At 41.9% G+C, this 25,893-nt stretch overlaps 1 protein-coding gene across 5 annotated transcripts in view; it reads left to right on the top strand.

Annotated features, from left to right (window-relative positions):
• The window catches only part of LDHD (lactate dehydrogenase D), a 158,023-nt gene extending 134,276 nt beyond the window's left edge, over positions 1 to 23,747 (top strand). For 4 of the 5 annotated variants that reach the window (XM_033940927.1, XM_033940928.1, XM_033940923.1 and 1 more), the window contains one exon: positions 22,762 to 23,747. In XM_033940927.1, coding sequence (XP_033796818.1) covers positions 22,762 to 22,927 — 166 coding nt within the window. In that variant the 3' untranslated portion in view covers positions 22,928 to 23,747. Of the gene's footprint in view, positions 1 to 20,273; positions 20,373 to 22,761 lie in introns of all 5 variants that reach the window. The other variant, XM_033940925.1, reaches the window with a different exon arrangement.
• The last annotated feature ends 2,146 nt before the right edge of the window (positions 23,748 to 25,893 follow it).

The following is a 25,893-nucleotide window of genomic DNA, read 5'->3' on the forward strand; positions in this document are numbered from 1 at the left end:
AAATCCAAGTAGATTACATCTAGCATATGTCCTCGATCCAGCTCTCTGGTCACCCAATCAAAAAATTCAATCAGTTTCGTTTGGCACGATTTACCTTTTGTAAAGCCATGTTGCCTCGGATCCTCTAACCCATTAGATTCAAGGAATTACACTATCCTTTCTTTCAGCAACACTTCCATTATTTTTCCAACAACTGAAGTGAGGCTCACCGGCCTGTAGTTTCCTGCTTCATCCCTGTGACCACTTTTATGAATAGGGACCACATCCGCTCTCCTCCAATCCCCAGGAATCACTCCCGTCTCCAGAGATTTGTTGAACAAGTCTCGCCAGAACCTCTCTGAGCTCCCTTAGTATCCTGGGATGGATCCCGTCTGGTCCCATCGCTTTGTCCACCTTCAGTTTTTCAAGTTGTTCATAAACACTCTCCTCCGTGAACGGCGCAGAATCTACTCCATTTTCTCGTGTAACTTTGTCAGACAATCTCGGTCCTTCTCCAGGATTTTCTTCTGTGAACACAGAACAGAAGTATTTGTTTAGCACATTTGCTTTCTCCTCATCACTCTCCACATATTTGTTCCCAGCATCTTTTAGCCTAGCAATTCCATTTTTTATCTTCCTCCTTTCACTAATATATCTGAAAAAATTTTTATCTCCCTTTTTTACATTTTTAGCCATTTGATCTTCCGCCTGTGCCTTCGCCAAACGTATCTCTCTCTTGGCTTCTTTCAGTTTCACCCTGTAGTCCTTTCTGCTCTCCTCTTCTTGGGTTTTTTTATATTTCATGAACGCCAACTCTTTCGCCTTTATTTTCTCAGCCACTAGGTTGGAGAACCATATCGGCTTCCTTTTTCTCTTGTTTTTATTGATTTTCTTCACATAAAGGTCTGTAGCCATTTTTATTGCTCCTTTCAGCTTAGACCACTGTCTTTCCACTTCTCTTATGTCCTCCCATCCTAACAGCTCTTTCTTCAGGTACTTTCCCATTGCATTAAAGTCCGTACGTTTGAAATCTAGGACTTTAAGTATCGTGCGGCCGCTCTCCACTTTAGCCGTTATATCAAACCAAACCGTTTGATGATCGCTACTTCCCAGGTGAGCACCCACTCGAACATTAGAGATACTCTCTCCATTTTGTGAGGACCAGATCCAATATCGCTTTTTCCCTTGTGGGTTCCGTCACCATTTGTCTGTGCAGAGCCTCTTGAAAGGCATCCACAATTTCCCTACTTCTTTCCGATTCCACAGACGGAACATTCCAGTCCGCATCCGGCAGGTTGAAATCTCCCAACAGCAGAACCTCCTCTTTCCTTCCAAACTTTTGGATATCCACAATCAGATCCTTATCAATTTGCTGCGATTGAGTCGGAGGTCTGTAGACTACACCCACGTAGATAGAAGTTCCATCTTCTCTTTTCAGAGCAATCCATATCGCTTCTTCCTCTCCCCAGGTCCCTTGCATTTCGGTCGCTTGGATATTGATCTTTACATAGAGAGCTACTCCTCCACCTTTATGACCATCTCTGTCCTTCCTAAAAAGATTATATCCCGGTATGTTTGCATCCCATCCATGTGATTCACTGAACCATGTCTCTGTGATAGCAACAATATCTAGATCTGCCTCTAATATCAGGGCTTGCAGATCATGAACTTTGTTGCTTAGACTGCGAGCATTTGTGGTCATCGCTTTCCAGCTATTTTTCAGCGATAATCTCCTTTTTTGTATGGATTTTTGTGTCGTTTCACTTTCCGTTGCAATACTAAGAAATGAGTTGCTGATATTGCTTATGTTGCAGCCTTTACTACTATCACATCTTTTCTTTTGCCGGGGGTGGTCTCTATAATTGTCCTTCGTACATACACCACCCCCCACCTTCTAGTTTAAATGCCTAGAAAAATATTGTCTAAATTTCTCTGCAAGGTTTCTTTTTCCTGCTGTAGTAATATGTAGCCCATCAGTGCAATATAGCTTCTTGTCCTTCCATGTATTTCCCCATCCTCCTATGTACCTGAAGCCTTCTTGATGACACCAGGCTCTGAGCTATCTATTAAAGTCCTCTGTGTTTTTCACTCTTTGCTCTCCCTTTCCATATGCAGGCAGTATTTCAGAAAAAGCTAAAGTCTTTACAAAAGGTTTCACGCCCTCACCAAGCTCCCGAAAAGCTTTCTGTGCTGCAAGTGTGGAGTTGTTGGCCAGGTCATTTGTTCCCAGATGGATAACAACATCAATGTTAAAATCCTTAGTTTCTTCCTTAATTATAGTCAGTATTTGCCTGGAACTCCTGGTAGCTGAGGATCCTGGAAGACATTTCACTATTTTGGTCTCCTCGCCCTGTGTTCCAAGGTTAATGCCTCTGATGATGGAATCCCCCAACAGTAATAGTTTTCTGTTTTTGGCTTTTTTATTTGTACTTAGGGTGTGCTTGTTCTCTTGAGTTACCTTCATTGGTTCCAGTCCCACCTCCCTTCTGTTTTCTTGAGTATCGCAGTGTACTAGTGGAGTGAAGGAATTCTGTAGAGGTAATATTAGTGAAGGTGGATGTTTCTGTGTTGCATGTCGCAGTCTTCCTGAGCCTACTGTGACCCATTTATTCCTGGGCTGTTTTATTCTTTGAGGTAGAGGTGGTAAGTTGGTATGATTTTGTGGAGTGATGGAAGCTGCTTTAATTGTATTCAATTCTTAACATTATAAAAAATAGGATAAACTGTCGACCATTTTTTTAAGGGCTCCGACGGGGGTGTGTGGGGGGGAACCCCCCCCCCCCACTTTACTTTCTACAGATCGCGCCTCTTTTTTATAATTTTTTGGGTGGCGGGGGTTAACTTTTTGGCAGGGCTTATCTGGAAAAGATCCCTTTCATCTATCACAGCACATAAGTAACAATAGATAGAGACACAAACAAGGGGGCATACTCCAAAGACAGATGCCTCTGCTAGACGGGATACTGTTATAGGTAATATACTTTTGAACAGCAAGCCAATATTAATATTCATAAGTTGCAATAAACCTTGCTTTTCAGCTAGTTCAAACTGACTTGGTCTTAGTTCTTCTCTTAAAAGCTAGTTTCTGTTGTGTCCCTATACACTAGGGGGCTCATAATCAAAAGAGAAAAACATCCAAACACCAGCCTAAGTCGGCACTTGGACGAACATTTCTCAAATATGTCCAAGTGCCGATACTAAAAAAGGGTTTTGGACGTATTTCTAAATGACCTAGGCCTTCATAGTGCCGCTGAATGACCAGAGCTAAACAGAGCATTTCGGGAGGAGTGTCGAGGGCGGAAGTTGGGCAGGACGTGGCTGGCTTAGACTTAGTCGTACAGCATGTATAACCGAAAGTTGGACATTGTGACTTAGACCATGTAAAACAGCTGGATGCTATTGCAGAATCCTTGTGCATTCTACATGTAGGTTTCTCAGAATGCTGCTATTCAGAAAGCAATTATGAGCAGCGCTAAGCCACAGTCTACCTGGTTCCCTTCTCATCTGGATACTGCCATGATACTGACGGAGTAGTGTGATGTCTCGGAGGGTCCTCTGCAGGTGGCAAGGACCATGGCTAAATTGTACCCACTAGCTTAGGAATTTCAGACATTTTTTGTTTCATCTAAGATGGATTCCTTGGTAGCACAAGTCACTCGCCACACTTCCCAACCTAGTGAGAGTTCTCAAGGATGTGTGGGACTGCAGAGTGGACTTGGCATGCAAAAGACAGTTTGAAGCGCTGGCATAGGTGCTGATAGCGGCGGCAGCCTCATTCGTGGCCCGCGTCTATCATACTTTCCTGTGTCATGCTCCTGCAGAGAAGAAGTATGCCTACCCCTCACCTCCCACCCCTCACAAACACACAGTTTCTGTTATTGGTGATGGATTATGTTGTGGAAGTTCTCTGTCATGTTTTGGGTTATGAGTAAGGTCTTGGCCTTCTCTGTCAGCCCACAGAATGCTCTGAATTTGGCACTGGGCTGGGAACTCTGCCTCTAAATTCACACTCAGTTGGCTACCCTTTAAGAGTCAGATGCTGTTTGGGAAGGGCCAGGGAAATCTCATAGCCTTTATGGCAGAGCAGTGGCCTAAGTCCCTCCATGATAGTAGACCACGAGTCCCTGGCGGGGATGGTCAAGGCTCCTTCAGAGCACAACAGTCTCTTCAACGTAGAGAGCTTTTCCAACTTCCCAGCAACATTTCAGGGGAGCCAGATGCTCTTTGGGCTCTGCTTCATATCCGGCAGCGGCCCCCAAGAAGTCTTTTTTTTTTTTTTTTTAAGTTCAATATTTTTTATTGAGTTTTTTGAAAAAATATAAGAAACAGTTCAAGTACAGGGTATCAAAAAATAAAACAAAACATTTAGTATAACAAATATTCAGTTACATTGTACAATGTAGAATTGAATCGTTTTAAAAGATCTAAAGTACTAGGACTGTTCATGAAAAAATAATAAAAGAAAAGATAAGAGGAAAGAGAAATTAAAGGAAGAAAGAAAAAGAATAAAATGAGGAAAAAGATGAAGGTAAAGAAAATGAAGAGGAAGAGGAAGAAGAAGAAGAGAGGAGTGTCTATGAAATAGATTGAACATATGAGTCTAGGAATTTCCAGGGTGATTTACATTGTATCAAACTTTTGGAAAGTCGAATTATATTTTTCTTTTCATAAGCATATGATTCAAATTTATGATACATGCTCAAAGAATTCCACCAAAAGGTATAGTTTAGTAATGAAGAGGACTTCCAATTTTTCAAGATGTGCATAAGGGCAGTCACAAACATTGCATCAATGAGTTTAGGAGGACAGTTAGACTGTAGGGTGTTGAGATCGGAGAATTATAATGTCAAAGGAAATTTCTTCTGAACAATTGGTAATAGACTTTATGGTGTCCCAAATGCACGTCCAAAAGGAACGAACTTTAGCACAGTGGAAAAGCATGTGATCAAGAGTCCCAGCTTCTTTCATACAATTCCAACATATAGAGTCTTGTTTTAGGTTAGCTTTCCACATCCGAAAGGGTGTCCATACCACATTCCACATAATGAAGAACATTGATTGTGAGACTCTGGATGATAAAAGAGGTCGGTTTGTCGAGGACCAGAAGAGTTCCCAGTCAACATCAGTAAGTGAGGTTGTCAGCATAGATTCCCAATGTTTCATGGAATGAGAGGAAAATGTGAAAGAGTGATCTCTTAGAATACTATAAAAGAGAGATATCGCTTTACCTTTTGATATAGCCAATGTGGACCAGTGATACAAAGTGTGAATGGATGTCATATAATCAAAGCGTATAGACATAGAAGATAACGTCTTAGTAAGAGAAAGCCACTGTGAGTAAGCAGAAGGAGACAATGAGTAAGTAGAGCAAATTGTGACAAAGGGAACAAACGAAGTGAGAGTGGTTATCTGATGGAGAGACCACAAACCAGCCCGCTGCCACCTTTTCCATGAAAGAGATTTACTATTGATTTGGATTTTGGGGTTATTCCAAATGGACAAGAGTGGACTGTCTTTAATTGAAATCTCTGCGATTGCGTCTAGTATATGAAGGGCATGCTGCGTTGCACTCAATAAGGAATATTTTCTCAAAAGTTTGGGCACTGGCACCGTCAACAAGCATGAAACATGTAATGGTGCACATAAAAACCGTTCCAGGTCAAACCAGGTTGGTGAGTCTTGGGTACTAGGGTTAATAATCCAATAGGCTCCATATTTGGCCAATGATGCGATATAATAAAAATGAAAATCTGGTACATTCAAACCCCCATTAATTTTAGAGGCTTTCAGCTTGTCGAGAGCAATACGAGGTTTTTGTTATTCCACACAAAGTCAGATATTTTCTTATTCAACCAATGAAAAAATTTCTTCTTGCATAAGGAGGGAAGCATTGAGAGGGTATAGTTTATCTGAGGAGTAAGGGTCATTTTGATGGAAGCTATTCTGCCCCACCATGAAAGGAAGAGTGGAGACCAACGAGACAGGGTGTTAAGAACTAAACTTTTAATTTTAGATATGTTTAGATCTTGAGTTTGAATCGGATCTTTATGTATTAACACTCCCAAGTATTTTACAGCTCCGTGTGACCACGTGAAGCGAAATTGGGCGAGATCTGAGGGGTAAATGAGATCATTAAGAGGGAAAATTTCTGATTTTTCCCAGTTAACTGAGTATCCAGAAAGCTTGGAGTAATGAGAGACAATATTAACGAGTGAGGGAAGGGAAGCAACAGGATCTCGGATAAAGAGAAGGACATCATCAGCGTATGCTGCTAATTTGATATGACAATAAGTGGTTTCAATTCCTGTTATTGTTGGGCATTGTCGGATAGCAGAGAGGAGAGGTTCCAACGCTAAGTTAAATAGCAGCGGCGACAGAGGGCAGCCCTGGTGAGTGCCTCTATGTAGGGAGAATTTGTTGGAGAGAGAATTATTAATTAAAATGCGAGCTGTGGGTTGATGATATAAAGTTTTAATCCAATCTGTATAGAACGGGCCAAAGTTGTACCACTTTAAAATTTGGAATAGAAAAGGCCATTCAACTCGGTCAAAGGCCTTTTCGGCATCTATGGCCAAGCCGATTACGGGATCTGAGAGTGTTTTAGCATGGGCATTTTGAACTTTGTGTTCCTTAACATTTATGCTCCAGTCCTAGACCACCCAGAATTTTTCCAAGACCTTCAGATGGCGTTAGTAGAATACAGTTCTTGCTCTTTAGTACCCCCAAGAAGTCTTAATGATGCCAGGAGAGAGGCTGATCTACTCCAGGTTGGGGGGCAGTTATCTGCCCACTGGGAGGCTTAAGCAGCAATTTGCTCAGGCCAGTGGATATTGGACATTATTTGGGAGGGCTACAAACTGAAATTCCCGTCCCCTCTACCAGATTTGTTCGTGGACTCTCCCAGTAGACGCTCAGAGAAAGAAAAGGTTTGAGCAAAGGTAAAGCAGCTCTTAGCTCTGCAGGCCATGCAACAGGTGTCATTCGTGGAGTCTGGCTCGGGCTAATACTCCATATACTTCATTGTGCCCAAGAAAAACTCAGCAGAATTGAGACCAATCCTGGATTTCAAGGCAGTCAAAGCTCTCAGGATGCCTCAATTCTACATGGTAACTGTGCATTTGGTCGTTTTTTTGGTAGCACGGGGGGAGGTTTTAGCTTTTCTGGGTCTCCCCATCATTACAGCTCACATAAGATATCTGCTGTTTCATATGCTAATGTGGCACTTCCAGTTCACAGCACTTCCCTTTGGACTGGCAAATCTTTACCAAAGTGATAGTAGTGGTGGCAGCGCATCTATTCAAGGAGGGGATACAGGTTCTTCCATACCTAGACAATTGGTTAATCTGGGCATTGTCCAGAGATACCTGCGAGTTACCAGTAGCACGAGTTATTCAACTCTTGCAAGATCAGGATTGGATGATCAACTACTGGAAGAATTATCTAGTTCCGACACAGTCACTGAAGTATCTTGGAGTCCACTTTGACATGGTGGAAGGCAGTATTTTTCTTCCAGAGCCACACAAACTGAAATTGCTATGTCAAATTCAGTATATCCTTGCTCTCGAGGCTTTAACAGCTTGCAGCTTGGCTCTATCTGCAAGTGCTGGGGTTGATGGTGGCATTCACTGAGATCATCCCTTGAGTGAGAGCTCACCTTCAGCCTCTCTAGGATTCCTTGCTGTCCCACTGGTCTCCACAGTCACTCACTACAGATAGTGCTGCCATGGACACTTGAGGTACACTACAGCATGCAGTGGTGGCTCAAGCCAGAATCCCTGGTTTGCCCCTCTGCATTTCTTCCTGGGTAATTCTGATAATAGATGCCAGTCTCATTAGCTGGGGAAAGCATTGCAAGGGCCATCCAGTTCAGGGTTGGTGGTTGCCTTCCCAGTGGAAATGGTCCATCAACAGACTGGAGCTCCACTCGATTTGGTTGGTACTACAGTGCCTACAAACCTAAAATGCAAGGCTGTGGGACAATGCCACGTGGTGGCTTACGTCAACAGGCAAGGAGGGACCAGGAATACCTCACTGATGGAGAAGGCCAGGCTGTTGTTCCATTGGGTGGAAGCCCACCTGCTAGCACTGTCAGTAGCGCATGTGCCAGGAGTAGACAATGTGTAAGCCAACTACAGATGCTGGATCCGGGGGAGTGGTCTCTGTCCTGGAAGGCATTCTCCATGATTGTACAACACTTGGAGGTTTCAGTGTTCGATCTGATGGCATCAGTGGTCAACAAGAAAGCTCTTCGCTTCAGCCGAAGATGTGAGCCAGGAAATGATGACATGGACACTCTAGTTCAGCCCTGCCCTCAGACGGGTCTGTTGTATATCTTTCCTACTTGGAGGATAATGGATCGTATGGGGTTGGTGATTCTAGTCGCTCCGGATTGCCCGTGTCATTTCTGGTAAGTGGATCTGGTCAGGCTTCAGATGGCTCAGTGATTCAAGCTTCTGCTGCATCCAGGAAGGTCCAGTACGAGGATTTGGGATGCTTTGGTCTTATGGCATGGCTCTTGAGCTTGTGGGATTATTGCACAAGGGGTATTTGGATGTAGTCGTTACTACTCTTCTAAGAGCCAAGAATCCTGTGATGGTGGCAGCATATGCCAAGGATTGGAAGTCTTTCCAGAGTTGGTGTGCTAGAGAGGGAGTTGAGCCTTTTCATGCTCCTTTTTTGGCCATTCTAGTGTTTCTTCATGAGGGGCTAGGAGAAGAGCTAGTGGTCAGTTCTCTTACGGTTCAAGTGACAGGCCTGTCATGTTCAGAAGTCGTCTGGAGGATGTTTCTCTGGCTTCTCATCCCAATGTCATTAGATTTATGAAAGGAGCTATGAGGCTGAAACTGCTGGTGTGGAAGCCTTTTCCAACATGGAATCTTAAACTTGATCTGCATTCCCTGTGCAAGATTCCTTATGAGCCTTTAGACTCTAGAGTAAGTAACGTTCATGTGTCTCATTATCAAGACTGTATTTTCTCAGCAAGAGGAGTATCAGAGCTTCAAGCTCTGTTGTGCAGGGAACCCTTTCTTCGATTCACCAAGGCAGGAGTTTTACTGTGCCATGGCACCTTCTTTCCTTCCAAAGGTTGTTTCTGCCTTCCATGTGAATCAGGAGGTTCGGCTACCCGCTTTTCTTTCAACGTGCTCAAAGAAAAGGGATGTCCACAGAGGTGTTATCTGGTACCTGGATGTGACAAATCCCTTTGTCTTTCGGATCATCTCTTTGTGTTGGCTAATCATAGCCATTTAGGGAAGCCAGTCTTTAAGGCTTCTGTTGCAGGGTGGATTTGGGCAGCTATTTCCTCAGTGTATGTCGGGTGCGGTAAGCAGTCACCATTTTCTTTGCAAGAACATTCTTCGGGGGGGGGGGGTAGCTTCATCATGGGTGGAGTCCCGAGTGGTGCCACCTGACAAGATTACTTTTACTAAATTTTATGAAGTGGATGTGGCAGCTTATGCAGACACCACTTTTGGGTCTTGTGTTTTAATAGCAGGCTTCTTTATCTCGCTCTAGATTCGAAGGACTGCTTTGGTATGGCTCACTGGTCAAGACTTATATGCTTTTGCACTAGAAGGGAAGATTAGGTACTTATTTCTATAATCTTCTTTCTAGTAGAAAGACATGTTGGTCTGGACATCTCTCCTTGTCATATTTTCAGGTTGCCTGGTTACTGTCTCAGTCAAAAAATACTCAAGGGCCAAAGAAAGCTCAACAATTCTTATCTGTTGAGTGACTACAAATGGATAATACAATTTGTAAGAGAAGTCACTCTGTAAGGTTCAATAGAATGACCAAGATTTAATTTATATCTTCTCCTAATCGAACTCTGCTCAGAGACATGAAGGCAGTTACCACCAATCAATGCAGTGTTCAATATGGGTCAGTCCAAATGCTGATAATTATTATTTGAGCTCATACTTCAACTCTTAAAAGCTTAAGATTAAATTTCAAGTTTATGAGACTTAGGTGTTAGGAGAAGATATGAATTAAATCTTGGTCATTCTATTGAACCTTACAGAGTGACTTCTCTTACAATTTGGTTACTGTCTCAGATATAGGTGTGCTGGCCCTACACTTGATCTGCTGCTGCTCCAAGGTCCACAGTGTTTGAATATCCTGGACAGCTAAGCAATTTTTGATGGATACCTCTGTGGGGCTTGGTAGGGGGGCTAATGCCACACAGGTAAAATTCTTCCTGTTTGTAAAAATAAATAAATAAATACATGAACAGAGTTCCTGTCTACCTGACTTGGGTTTATGGTTGGTACTTCAGTGTTAGTGCCTGTTGTATTGTGGTATGGTTTTATGTTATGTTCATTTTCTAATCAGTTTTCTTTATGGTCAGACAAGAAATTCCCCATACCCTTCTCTTTTCTTTCTTTGTATTACTTTCTTGGTTGCTTTAGTATGAACTGAGGTACACAGAGCATTGTCACAGGAAGAAGAGCTGAAAATGTAGATGATGCCTTCTACACAAACTTGTGAGTAGGGGAGCACAACCCACTTGTCAAGACTAATAAGCCTTTCTACTAGAAAGAAGATTATCAAGGTAAGTACCTAATCTTCCCTGTGCAACTCTGTTTTAGGTACCTAAAGTTTGGTAAAATTTCAGCTGTACCAAGATGCTTAAGTTGTGGGATGAAAGTCATCTAATTTCAATGTAAGTACTTAAGTTAGGTGGCTATTACACAAAATGAGTGCTGAATGCTTAGCTTTCTTTGTTTTGCTCTAACCCTACCTATTTTTAAGCCACTCAGCAGAGATATTTTCATTTCTACATATCTAGGCACCTGGATCTTTTGAATAATGGCCTCTAAGAAACGCTAAAGAGATACTTAATTTGATCTCTTCTATGAGATTTTATTAAAGAATAAAACATAGAGCTGAGGCATTTCTCAAACCTTTAGAAATTCCAAAAATAGATTTCCAATGAATGCCTAGCTTCAATCTATTCCAGCTGGAGGTGACTGCAGTAATTAAATTATTGGGCACAAGAAAATCACTAGCTTTTGATGAGCTTGTATCTGAATCCTACATCATCTTTCCAGATATTCTAAGGCCAGTTTTAATAAGCAGATATAAAGCAACAAGCTGGGTTCCAATTGTTATTGAAATTTAGTATTATTATAGAAATGACAGTTGAGAGATTAAGAGCTGTTGACTTATTGCCTTTCTTAATATAAATTAGAAAATACTGTCACATCAAGAAAACAAAGCAGACATTATGAGAAAAGAGAAAGCAGGCCAAAAAAAGTTTACTGTATTTGATGTATGGCAAATCAATCGTTACTGTGTCTTAAGTGGTTAACAGGCATACGATAAAACAGTAACAAAATAAAAACAAAAGGAATATGAATTTCAGACTGTCCTTGCAAGATCAGTCCAGATGAGTGTATTATGTCCCCCTGCTAGCAGATGGAGCCAGAGAAAAATAGCTCAGAGCTGCTGACTACATTCCCTTTATAAAGGGCTAGGATTGCTTTAGCTCATTAGTATTTCTCTGCTGTCAGCAAATGGTGCAGACATACGACTTGATGCAGCAAACTATAAGTAGGCCACTCCTAGGAAGGCTGTAGGCCCAAATTTCTAGTGGAGCATAGCCAAGTCAGGATGATACTGTATAGAATAGCCTTTTGGGGCCAATTTACTCCCCTCCCCCCCTTGGGAACAGACTAAAATGCTAAAATAGGAGGCAGTCAGTCAACAGTGCCCAGGGGTGCTAAACCCAATGTTGCCTGGTCCCTCCATCCCTTCCTCCACCTAAATCCTTGTGGGGTTGTGGCTGCAGTGCCCTTCTATCCTCTAGAGGCTGACTGAATTTTTTTTTCCAATTTTGGCATTGAAACTGGACCAAAATTGAGGTTTGGGTTTTGACTGAAAATGCATGTGCATTTTTGTCTAAAATCCAAAACTCATCCTACCCAATCACTTGTAGGCCTTCCCAAGGCCTATCTTAGGAAAACCTAGTACTATAGTGGCCTTTTCAGAGGCAAGAACGAACCGCACTCATTCCTGCCCTGTGCCACTGCTCTGATGCAATGGTTGCCAAGACATCTCGTGGCAGTCTTGCAAGTCTCCTGCCCATGCTGGTTACATTCACAAAATGGCTGCCATGATCTTCCAGAGTAGTCTTGGCAGGCATTTCATTGGAACAGCGGTATGGGGTAGGAACAAGTAGGGTTTGTTTCTGCCCCTATAGAATCCACCGAACCATCAAGGTTTCCTAAGTAAGGACCAGGAAGGGCCTTCGGATGATCAGATGGGATGGAAGGATGAAAAGAGTGCGAGGCTGCCACTAGGGGTAAGAGAGTAGGCTTGGGAGGGGGACTTTTTTGGTCAGAGCAGGGGCAGGTTTGTTTATGGTTTTGGTTTCTGCTAAAACCAAGTGACCAATTTTGGTCTTTGATTTGGTTTCGGCAGAAACCAAAGATCCTGGGTTCAATCGGGCTCTACTGTCCTCCTCTTCTACTCTTGAGAGTAGGCTGATTAAAGATATTGGAAGAAAAAGAAAGAAAAGTAGAGAGCCTTCAGTGCAGCCTGTTTCTAGCCTGCACACTGGTCTGCTAGGATGTTGTATGAGATTAGGACTCGGAGGGTCTGAAGTGATCACACTCCCCCTCTCTTTTCTTCAACTTGTTTCTTGTATATCTGGGTAAAAGGTAGCTGAAAGGCTTGCAAAATGGCAGACCTTAAGTTCAAGACCTTAAAGATGACAACATGGGGCCAAAAGCCCTCTGGGCCCTTTGGTCCCAACCTGTGCGCACGTTTCATCCAGAAATGCCCATGAAGGGGGTCGAGTTGTAAAGATTGGGGGATCCAGGTCTCCAAGAATCCCACAAGCTCCGCATCCAAGATCCACTCCAGGATACACACTAGAAGCAAATTATTCCTCGGAGCACAGTTCTCCAAGTCATCCATCTTCTGTGTCAAAATGCTACTATATGCTTTTCCAATTGACTACAGTGATCCTACGATGGTCGTATCTGACCTTCCAAGGCATTCACTTGGCTCTCTGAGTACTGTCGAGTTCTAGGCCCATACCATCATGGTTGGAATTAATCTTGTCAAAAAACTGTTGGGGCTTTTTATCAATCGCTGCCTCCACAGCCACTGTAACCTCTACGATTATCTCTACTGTCCACATGGAGCAGATCAAAGGACTGGGTGAATTCAACTCTGCCAACATCTTGGATTCTGCATGCTTACCATGATCTTGCTCCCAGTGCACCAGTTTGGAGGCCATAGAAACAACCAAGCAAGCTCAATTGGCTACGGGGCCACAGGAACAGTGAATAGAAGTGGTGAGTGTCCAATTTGGTACTGAATCGCAGTTAATTTGAAGGTTTTAGGAGACTTGAGGAAGGGAGCAGGGCTGTTCAGTGTTTGCTCAACTTCATGACGTCACCGGAAGTCCGTTAACACATTCATCCTTTTAAGAAGTGGCTTTCCCTATAATCTGTGCCCACTTTTCAGTTGGTCATAAAACAAGGCTTTGGGAAATTTGGTGTCAAATCTTTTATGGTAGAGGTTTGGCACTTTGTTAATAAGGACTTCAAAGATAATAGCTATTGGCATTTTTAACACATAAAAAACTGACAAAATACAGTTCTGTAAAGAGATATCTTAAGGAAATTTGGGGATTTACTGAACAGATAGTGCTACCAAGTTTTTATTTATTTATAACTTTTCATTCTAACTACCTCAACCAGACATAGAAAAACACACACTCCATTCACACACACCCATTCAAAGAAGTAAAATGGAAAAAACTATACGATGGCCCACTAGCCACTCAAGCAGCAAAATTAGATAACCAAATCGCCAATCTACTGATAACAACCCCAGACTACAAGATGTTCAGAAAGGAAATAAAAACTATACTCCAAGAAATCTCTGAAAAAGGCTTAATACCACAACTACCTTCCTTCTTCCAATCTTCTCCCTAACCCACTGATACTACCTGATCCACTCTTGGAAGTGACATGTGATCTTACTTTTGTAACCCTCCATTTATAACTCTTTATGTAATCCGCCTTGAATTGCAAGGTAATGGCGGAATAGAAATCTCGAATGTAATGTAATGTATATCAAGCAAAACACGTACACAGAAAAGAATAATATAGTCTAATTCAAATCAAAGAAAAAATAAAGAAGAAAATAGCTAATTTTTCTCAAGTCCACTATTTGGATCCAAGATTATAATTTAATGAGCTTTTTTATCTATACATGTGATGTCAGCCCAAGGAGCAGCTGAGGCTTTGGATTTACTAGACTTCTTAGTGTAATCCAGGAGTTTCCAACCTGCGGCCCGTGAAGTATTTTGTGTGGCCCCGGTCGAGGGCGATACAGTGTTTTCCTCTGCTGCCCCCAGGTGTTTACCGTCTTGCTGGCTCCCTCCTCTGTCTTGCTGCAGTTTTTGCGCGGCCCCAGAAAACAAATTTCAGCCAATGCGGCCCAGGGAAGCCAAAAGGTTGGACACCCCTGACCTAGATCATCTCCTTCACTCACCCTCAGAGTAGATCCAAAAATGCTTCTTAAGTCTACAATCTCAAACTGTGGCCTAATGATTATTTGTTCAGTATCTGTTTGCTGTTCATGTCTACTATGATGTTTAAATTCAAAACTAATCATCAGGTGATCAGATCATCTGATTTCCCTTCCTACTGGTAACTGACATAAACTCTCCTGTAAATCCTATCCTAATAAAATCAGGTCCAATGTATTTCCTGCTGCGTGCGTTGCAAAATGAACCATCTTTCACAAGGAGCATACTTCTAGTGTTTGACAGAACACATTATCCTGCCCATCTCCTCCATCCTGATAATTCATCAGGATGTTAAAATCTCCTAACACACAAGTCTTTTCCAAATCAATCGATAAGCTCAAGAGAAATTCTAAAAATGAAGAGCAATCATGCACCATACAGCCAGAAGGACTATAAACCAAACAAATATTTAAAAATATTGACCTTTAACTACAATTACCTCTCCAAAATCTTTCATATCCACACATATGGTCTGCTATTTCAATCTCTCTCTGTAGAAAATTATACATCTACCACCTCTCCGATATTTTCTACAGCTCTACTCCCATCCATACCCCGCAGGACAACATCAGATTTCAAAAGCCAAGACTGTAATACAAAAAATAATGAATTTTTCACCCTCTAACACATCTGAAATTATAACTGTCTTATTCTGCACTGATCTAGCATTAACTAACTAATTTCAACACCCCTAAATCTCCCATATCCAATAAGGGAATTTCTCGCAAATAACCTTTCCTCCCACGCTGTGATCTCCTTCCTTTCATATGTAATAAACCATATCGCCGCCCCCCCTCCCCCACCTCGATAGCTTTAATTTCCATCCCTTATCTCATAACACACATGTCACTCAGACACAGGACGAAAGTCCCAGTCCCCCAAAGGAGCACCCCTAATGAGCTCCTTTGTCGGCGTGACACGGAGGTACTACACTGCCTCTGGTGCGTTGCCTCGATGTTTATATCCTGTGTCCCTAAATGACATCACTCAGGGAACGGGGCTAGCTTTGGTCCGGGCCGAGGATACAACAGTATCCTCCATGATAATCTGGAGGTCAGTGGTGTAGCAAGGGCTTGGAGGAAATGGCAAAAAAGAGAAGCACAAGTAAGTCACAGCCAGGTAGATGTCTCAACCTCGTTGGCGCTGGGATCCACACCCACACCAACTGAACCCTGGTTTAAATCCCCATTCCTAAATTAGGTACAGATCCTCTGAATTCTATAACACTATGCACACAAATCCTAGAAACACTATGACCTGCCCATGCCTCCTTTTCAGATTCATGCAGAATTTAAGCGTGCATCTTTGTCAGGGCAGGATTAACCAATATGCCAAGTAGGCATATGCCTAGGGCCCGAAATGGTCAGGGGGGCCCGATGAAGGAGGGCATCAGCATTGTTTTTACCATACAGCGATGGGCCCCTCCAGCATCAATTGCCAACACGCCCCCCCCCCCCCCGATCGGCAACGCGCCCCCCCATCAACGGAAAGTAGGACAAGCAAGCAACGTGGATAAGAAAGGCAACGGGAACTGTAATTATGCAAGCGGTGCTGCTTGCCCAAAGCTTCCCTCTGACGCAGCTTCCTGTTTCCGCCTGGATGCATGGTGGGGTGGGGTGGGGCGGGGTGGGGCAGGGCAGGGGGCGCAGTATACTTGGGTGCCTAGGGACCCTCGATGAATTAATCCTGCCCTGATCTTTGTACAATTGTGACTATAAAGATGCATGTACAAATTCCAATTGTTGCCAATTAATACCAATAATTGATTATTACTGCCCAATTATTGTTACTAATTTATTTAAGCAATTAAATTGCTCACATGCCCAAATTTGCATGCATAGTTTTGAACACTGTAAATAAAATTAGGTAGATAATATATAACTCCTGAAAACTTAATGAGGCTTGTTATAGGATGAAACATAGCCAAAATATCTTTTTAGTGTTCCATGAAAATATGGAACATTCTTCCTGAATTTTTGGGTAATCAAACCTATTACTGTGAGAATTCTTGAAGAGAGCCTCATTAGCATTATTTTGCTCCACCTCCCATCTCTCTGGGCTGTTCTCCAATTCCTCGGTTGTCTCTCTACAAGCGAGATGGTAGGATCCTGTCTTTTCTGCTCGTGTTTGGTTTTTCTTTCCATTTGTGAGACTTTTCAGGGAATGGGATAGGCTGCGGGAGGGCACAGACTCTAAGGTCGGAGGTCTGCATCTTTGTCAGAAAGCAGAGTCAACCAGTGCATAATAGTGGGAGGGTAAACCCTTCTCTATTCAGGTTGGGTAGAGGCATGGATGCCAATTTGATATTCACATATTCTCATTTAATTTCTTTTTTTAGTTACATTAATAAACACAGATTTGTTTTTCCAAAGCCTATGAATTAAGTTAAATGTTGCCTACAGTTTGCATCAGTGCCACTACTCCCTGGTATTCCTGGTGTCTCTTCCTCCTCAGCTCTACCAACTCCCACTGATCTGAAATCCACTCTAAATATCTTGCCTCTTACTGATGATCTTTGCAGCATAACAAAGCCGTGTTAAACTACAGTACTGAAAATGCAGTACATCATCTCCCAGCAGCGATACAAATTCATCAGCTTACATCCCTCATGTTCTGCTCATTAGCAATCCTAAGATATATAAAGTAATGAAGGCGATTTAGCTGCTACCTGGATAAATGGCTTAGCCGGCACTGGCCATAGATGTTCGGCATCTCTATCAGGATATTGCTGCTGCTGGGTATCCTTAAAGACTGCTAAGACACTATCAGGGTGGTGAATGCTTAGACAGAACAAGAGCAGAGCTGACAAGTCATAGGGAGAGTGGCAATATTCAAACCGCTATTGTGATAACTAGGCCAGGAAAACTGCTGTCCTGTCTTTATCCGGTTAGCAGTTTGAATACCACCACGGTCCAAAGCAGCATCACTCACTTCTCTACCCAGATAGGCAGTGCCACTCGTTATCCAGATAGAAAATCTATGAATAATTTAAAGGCTGTAGCTGGCGTTTAAAACAGAGGAATTTAAATATGGATGCAACAGTGTGTGTTAAAATCACTTTAATGTGTTTTATGAAGTTTTAATGCCTGTTATTTAAAAAAAAAAAAAAAATGTGTGAAATGAACTGGAAAAAATTACCTAAATGAACCAAAAGCAAACATTTTTTTCCCAGGCACATCCTTATCTCCTAGCTATCCAGACACACAGGCTATGTTCTAGCCCAAAACAGGGCTGACAATAGACCTACTCTTGTCAAGTTTAACAAGAAACTTAGGCCTCCTTTTACAAAACTGCAATAGCAGTTGCTAGCGCGGGGAGCCGCGCTGAATGGCCTGCGCTGCTCCCGATTCTCATTGAGTTCCTATGAGCGTCGGGAGCAGCGCGGCTCCCCGCGCAAGAAACTGTTGTTGCAGTTTCGTAAAAAAGGGGATTGATGTTTGTTCGTTGCTCTAATTCAAGCTCCGCCATTCTCACAACGGCACACAAAAATATGCAACAACAATAACGCAATTCAGCAAGACACCACCACACATCGACACGAACACAGCTGTGAGACACTGATATACCAAGGTTATGAAACTTTACTGAGTTGTTTGTACAGTGCTGTCAACGTAAGCGCACAGAGGCAAGTTCGTGAACTTACTTGTCAGACCTCGTATGTATGCAGATTCTGGTTAGGACTGAGGCTCCCAAAATGTTAGTTTCATTTCATTTCCCTGGTCCGTTGCAGCGTTGTTTTGTTTGTTTAGTCCTCATTTTCATTTCAGGGTGAGTATCATTAAGAGTGCATCATCTCATATAGTCAAACAAACTGCTTTTCATTTACGAACTTGGTCTCTTGCTGGCTAGTTTACTACAGAGAAGCTAAGTACCTCCAGTAGACGTTTGTTTGCATTGCTGATCATGGACACTGCTCTTTTTTCCCCCTGGATGAGGGGTAGAGACAGCCTTATTTATTGTTTTCACTTTTAACACATGGTTGTGTATTGGTTTATCACTAAAATTCACACGAAGGGTGCCCAGGGATGTTTCACAGATAACACCCCTTTGGGTGTATGCATGTGACAACTGGAGCTCTAGGGGCATGTCCCCACTGCAGGCTGTGTGACTGAGGGCCCCCCTTCCACTATTATTAACATTCCTTACTGTGGTGGTGTGTGGTTTGGGCTGTCTCTCCCCCTCACCCTATGTTTTTTGGGGTTCAGGGAGATTTTCTCTATATATTTCATTTATTAATGACATGCAATGACATGGGATATGCAATTGCAAACTATAGCCCATCCCTAGTTCTGATATTTATTTTATTGAGATTTATTGATTGCTTTTATGAAGAGATTCACCCATTGTGGTGTACAGCAGGTATAATTCAACATGAAACTTACAATTTTGTTAACAGCAGTAAAGAGACTAAATATAAACATAAATACAATGAACGAGGCAGAGATAAAATCAGTAAATTGAAACTTAAGAACTGGACTACCATGAAACAGTTTCAAAAATATACTTATTAACAGCACTGAAATTCAAATAAAAGAGATATACAGTGGTGCCTCACACAACGAACTTAATTGGTTCCAGGAGCAAGTTTGTTATGTGAAACGTTCGTTATGTGAAACGCGTTTTCCCATAGGAATACATGTAAAAAAAAATAATTCGTTCTGCAGCATAAAATATGCTAAGATGACATAAAAAAGATTAATTTTTTGTTATTATTTTTATTTAGATACATCTAAAAACATACATCTCCCTGTCCTTTTACTTCCACTATCTTCCTATCCCATCTCTATTCCCTTTTGTCCCTCTCCCCATGATCAATCATCTCACCACCTCTCTCTGCCCTCACCCTCAGGGTTCAAGATTGCTTCCACTCTTTTTCCTGTTGTTCTCTCTGCCTGTCACCCTATGATTTAGCATCCCTTCTGCCCTTGTCCAATATTTCCCCTTCTCTCCCTCCCTCTCATCCCCTGCTCCAACATGTGCTTTCAGCGGCCTTCTCCCCCCTTAAGCGTCTTTTCTTCTCCACTCCACCTTTCCTCCCTCCCTGCCTCCACCTTTGTGGCGCTTTTGCACCCGACCGACAACAGAACAGGCCCGGTCGGACAAATCTCCCTGTCCTGTAGCCGCGAATCTAAATTACCTTCTTACAGCAGCTGGATTATTGAAGCTGCTGTAAGAGGTAATTTAGATTCGCGGCTACAGGGCAGGGAGGTTTGTCGGCCGGGCCTGTTGTCGGTCGATCGGGGGACCTGACCAGCTGTGCACATTCTTCGGGGCGGACCGCCCCCTCCCCCCTCTTTCGTTCGCCATTGCCTTCTTCCTACCTGCCCTGCCGCAGCCGCACACAGCCGAACGGAAGTCTTCCTGATGTCAGCGCTGACGTCGGAGGAAGGGAGGGCTTTGCTTAAGCCCTCCCTCCGACGTCAGCGCTGACATCGGGAAGATTTCCGTTCGGCTGTGTGCTGCGACAGGGCAGGTAAGGAGAAGGAGACTACCCTCGCGGCTCGACCAACCCCGCTGCGATCCAACCCCGCAGGAACCCCGGACTTCGTTGTGTGAAACGAAGTCCGTTGTACGAATCAAGACATAAAGTTCGTTGTGCGCAGCGTTCGCTGTGCGAGGCGTTCGCTGTGCGAGGCACCACTGTAATACATACTAAAAGGGAGACATAACATTTATGAAGCATCTAATAAGCACAAATCAGAACACTCACATAACATAGATATGACGCTAATGCTTTTCTATAATACAGCTTATCCTATATCCGAGAGACCAAATGTAAATATCAGATGGGGACAAGATACGTGGTACAGTATGCTTTGGAATAAACAGATGAGAGGATAAACTCAAGGCAAGTTGTTTATACAGTTAAACAAGGTATAAGAAACTGATTTGGTTAGTATGCGTGACAAGGTAGTCCTCGTGCAGAATGAGTGTATAGTCAATCATCCTATCTATTGCATAAGAACATAAGAATTGCCGCTGCTGGGTCAGACCAGTGGTCCATCGTGCCCAGCAGTCCGCTTCCGCGGTGGCCCCCAGGTCAAAGAACAGTGCCCTGAGACCAGCCCTATCTGCATACGTTTCGGTTCAGCAGGAACTTGTCTTTGTCTTGAATCCCTGGAGGGTGTTTTCCCCTATAACAGCCTCCGGAAGAGCGTTCCAGTTTTCTACCACTCTCTGGGTGAAGAAGAACTTCTTTACGTTTGTATGGAATCTGTCCCCTTTTAACTTTAGAGAGTGTAATGTAATGCAATTTGTAATTTATTTCTTATATACCGCTAAACTCCGTTAGGATTCTAAGCTGTTTACAGAAAAAATAGACAATAGGGTACATTAAAATTATAAGTAAAATAGGTACTTAGATATTCCCTTACTGTCCCGAAGGCTCACAATCTAACTAAAGTACCTAGAAAAATGACAATTAATAGAGTAATGAAAAAATAAAATAGAGATGCCCTCTCGTTCTCTCTACCTTGGAAAGGGTGAACAACCTGTTTTTAACTACTAAGTCTATTCCCTTCATTATCTTGAACGTTTCGATCATGTCCCCTCTCAGTCTCCTCTTTTCAAGGGAGAAGAGGCCCAGTTTCTCCAATCTCTCACTGTACGGCAATTCCTCCAGCCCCTTAACCATTTTAGTTGCTTTTCTCTGGACCCTTTCGAGTAGTACCGTGTCCGTCTTCATGTACGGCGACCAGTGCTGGACGCAGTATTCCAGGTGGCGCACCATGGCTCGGTACAGCAGCATGATAACCTTCTCCGATTTGTTCGTGATCCCCTTCTTTATCATTCCTAGCATTCTGTTTGCCCTTTTCGCCACCGCCACACATTGCGTGGTCGGCTTTGACTTGTCGATCATAACTCTCAAGTCTATTTCTTGGGAGGTCTCTCCAAGTATTTAAAGACTTGAGTGAAGAGCCAGGCTTTTACCTGCTTCCTGAAGTAGTGGAAGTCTGGAGATAGATGTAGTCTTCTGGGAGTAAATTCCAGAGTGCAGGGGCCACTCCTGAGACTACGCTGGTTGCCTGTTCATTGGCGTATTCCATTTAAGATTTTGACTTTAATCTTTAAAATTCTTCATAATCAACAACATTTCTGCCTTGCTGCTACCTTGAAAATTCATGTACCTGGACAACGTTTGCACTCAGGTAATCAGGCACTACTTGATGTCCCAGATTTCAAGCAAATAAGACAAAGTTGGATAAGTTCCTACTGGAACAGAACATATGCAAGAAAGGCTATACTCAAATAGGGCACTGGTCTTTGACCTAAGGGCCGCCGCATGAGCGGACTGCTGGGCACGATGGACCACTGGTCTGACCCAGCAGTGGAAAATCTTATGTTCTTATGTATAGAGAATCAATCTCTATGGTTGTGGAACCTCAGTTATGGAATGTACTTCCAAAGAATTGAAAAATAACTAAATCTTTGAATAATTTTAGAAAATCTTTAAAAACATATTTGTTTTCCCAGGCATTCCAAAGTTGTAAACTGTCTAAGATCTGATTGATGTGTATTATTGATTTTGTATGTTTTATGAAATTTATGTATTATTATACATTTTATGTGTGAACTTTGTAAACCACTAAGAATTGTAGATTAGCAGTATATATTTATTTATTTAACCATTTATATACTGCATAAAACTATGCGGTTTAAACATTGGTTACATACACATTATCCTGGTCACCCGTTAGTCACTAAACATATGATACAAACAATGAATAAACATAAATCTACCATCCCCCCAGGGAAAAATAATACAATATCAAAAACAAACATTATCAAATCATAATTTCAACTATTAAAATGCAGAAAAGCAGTGAATATTAAATTCAAGGCAAAAATATTCTTAACACTATAGGCTCCTTTTACTAAGGTGCGCTAGCGTTTTTAATGCATGCAGGATATTACCGCATGCTACGCAGCTAGAACTAATGCCAGCTCAATGCTGATGTTAGTGTCTAGCACGCGCGCTATTCCGTGCGTTAATGCCCTAACACAGCTTCGTCAAAGGAGCCCTATATCTTGAAACTGAAGAGACTACTGAAACATTAGCATAAGAAGGCATTGATCTTCTCCGCACAAAATCGCAGAATACCAGGGCATCCCAAAGTTTCAAACTGGCCATAGACATCATTGATGCTCCAATTTTGACATATATATATATATATATATATATATATATAAAAATTTTTTTAATTAAATTCTCATAGGTATCTTTTGTTTCTCTCCAGGAGGGCACTGGCACTGCATGGCACTTGTACAGGTGAACATGGAATCGGAGTGGGGAAGCGAAAACTGCTGGAGGAAGAGATTGGAGAGGTTGGCATGGAGGTCATGTGGCAGCTGAAAGCCACTTTGGATCCCAAAAACTTGATGAATCCTGGGAAAGTCTTGTGATACTCCAGAAAGGCTCAGCTGTTCTTCTTATGCACAAGGACCAATTTCTCACTTGTCCAAGATTGGGGGCAGTGAGGCTGAGATTAGTTAAGGCCAACTTGGGCCTAATTATCCAGCTTGGTTGTGACTGAAAATTTTTCTTAATGCAGCGGGTTAAGTTTCATCTGGGCATCCTATTGAAAATGTACTGCTGTTTGGCTAATGTAATGTCTCACTATCCTAACCCACCCCCAGCATTTATAGTGCTCAAGTGGTGGACTTCCTCCTCCATCCATTTGAACTCCTGATGTTTTAATAAAGGCTATCCCTAACTTGCCCTTCGCTAGAATTCATGATTTTGAGCAAAGTAATATGCCTGCACCTCTTATAATGTGGTACAAGAGCGGGGCAAGGGTGAGAGGTTATAAGTAGTAAGTAAGAGAGATACTGGTCTGGGGGGAACTTTTTTTTTTTTTCAAAGACTGGCAGTTTGATAAGTAGTCAGAACTTGATTGTGGCTTAGAAGGACTTTGACTCTGCCCCCACAAACTCTACACTAGTGTTAAAAGTTACTAATTTAGTTGACTAGGGCCTTCTCAACCTAATCCCATGCTGGACTACCCCCATTTGAGCAATTAAAATTTGAGCACCTGGTAGAACAAGATGGCTATTTTTAGCTACTCAACAGTAGCCTTCAGTACAACTTAATTTTACAGTTAGATCAGATTTTTTTTTTCATTATCCTTTATATTAGCAGAAATATATTATTTACTTCCAGATGACCTTAAACCCACCAATTTGAATCTTGGGGTTCAACCAAAGGGACTGACAAGTGGATTTTTGAATTGGAATATCTGTTAAATTAGTAATAAATTTTAATGTCTTCCAAGTGTCCATTAAAATTCTATTTTCCTTATACAACCTAGGCATCTTGATACTCAAAACGTGACACAATCTCAATGGAGACAGGAGTTGCCATTCCAACCTTAACCAGTCTGGGAGATGCGTACTTTAGACAATGTAGTATCAGATGGAAAGCTGCTTGAGTTTCCACGACTGCAAAAAAAATTTGGTATTGCTAAATCTCAAATTTATAGGTGGTTGCAGTTGAAGCAGGCCATTCAGGAGGGGTTCCCTGATTGGAAAAATCTTAAAAATCAGTATAGTTTGCCATTCCTGTGCTTCCAGGCGGATTTCCTGGGTCACCAGGCCACTCAGTGGTATAAATTAATATCTGGATTTTTGAATAAGAAACCAAAAACTGGTCTTCGTGACATTTGGAGCATTGAGATAAAGCATCAGATTACTGCGTCTCAATGGCCACGAATCTGGACTTGGAGGATGAGATGTACGGTGTCTGCATCTATGAGACAAACTTGGTTTTTTTTGTTACATAGAGCAGTTTGGACCCCAGTTCGATTACAGAAATTAGATAGTTCCAAATCTAAAAGGTGTTGACACTCATCTCAAACCTGGGACATTAGATCATTTATTATTTTATTGTCCCTTTATACTTCAATTTTGGAAATCCATTTGAGATCAGATAAACAAAGATGGAAAATCCACTGGCACTTACATATGACACTGTGCTATTTGGCACTATGATGAGAGCTAAAAGCCAAATGTCATCTCACAATAATAAACTTCTATTTATTATGACAGGGGTTGCCATTCAACTTATTTTAAGGAATTGGAAAAACTGGGATAGACTGAACTATACCTTTTGGTGGGAGTCTATATGTCATATTTTTAAGATGGAACAAAGTATGGCTATACATCAGGGATATTATAAGAAGTTTCTGAAGATTTGGGAGCCATTGACAAAATTTTACATAGAGTGATTAGTGATTATACCCCTTAGTTATACACGTCAAGGGTGGGTGGGCGGGTTGGAATGTATTTTTCAATTTCTCAATTTGAGTGTATTTTTTTTAATATAACTGGGAGGGATGATATATCTATTTGTCATAAATTATAATACTAAATGTATTTAGGTGCTTTTATAGAGTTATATGATTGTATTATATCCTGCACTTAATCATGGCTTTACAATGAATAAAAAAATTTTTTGAAAAATAAATATATGATTTAATTCCAGGTTTTTTTTTAAAAGGGCCAGTGTCCTTTTTCGCTGCTGAGTTGTCCTGTTGTGTAACATATTTCGTATTGCTACTACCTGTATACATGGGCACAATAAAGAAAAAGGTAAAGCTCCTATCACACCATTCTTCCAGCGTTCTTCATTATGGGAACCAACCATAATCCTTCCCCCTTAATATTGGGAAAGGTACTATGAAGCAGCTGTTTAGCTTCTCACGCTAAACAAGCTATAAATCAACCCCATTCCACTCTAGGCAAATTAGCAAAACCATTTCATGTTTTTTATAGCCATTATGATTTTCTTTTAGAAGAGGATTACTGTACAACAGAATAGAAAAATATGTGCTTCTGAATCAAGATTTCTATCACTTTTAAGACAATTTAGAGCTAGGGCTGGAGTTGAGGGATTATTAGTACTGGGTATATGTATCAACCTAACCAAATATGTTTCAACACATGTCAGGAGTCAGGTGCTACCAATTTCCAAGATGCTGGCACTAAAGCAGGAGCTTGTGGTTTGGGGGATAGGGAGATAATGGAAGGAAAAGGGGGCTTTGAAGCCTATTTGAGCCACCTGGGACCTCTTTTTGACCAAAGTTATCTGAGATAAAGTCTGTACTTTACCTCAGCTAACCCTTTGGCTCCCATACTAAAAATTGTTCTACAGATCAGGGATGTGGGAAAAGGCTTAATACTAAGGTTAAAGGGGAAAAAACCTACAAAAATCAAACTTTTTTTTAAACCATTGTGAGCAATAACAGTCTGAGTTGGTTTGAGTGCAATTTGCAGGCTCACTTCACAGTTCTTTAGTGCACTAGTTTTTACTGCAGATATTTCCATGGCCATGTGTTAAAGTGATGGAGGGCTACCCTTTAGTGAGCCAATGT

Source organism: Geotrypetes seraphini, chromosome 4, assembly GCF_902459505.1.
Source record: "Geotrypetes seraphini chromosome 4, aGeoSer1.1, whole genome shotgun sequence".
Taxonomy (NCBI): domain Eukaryota; kingdom Metazoa; phylum Chordata; class Amphibia; order Gymnophiona; family Dermophiidae; genus Geotrypetes; species Geotrypetes seraphini.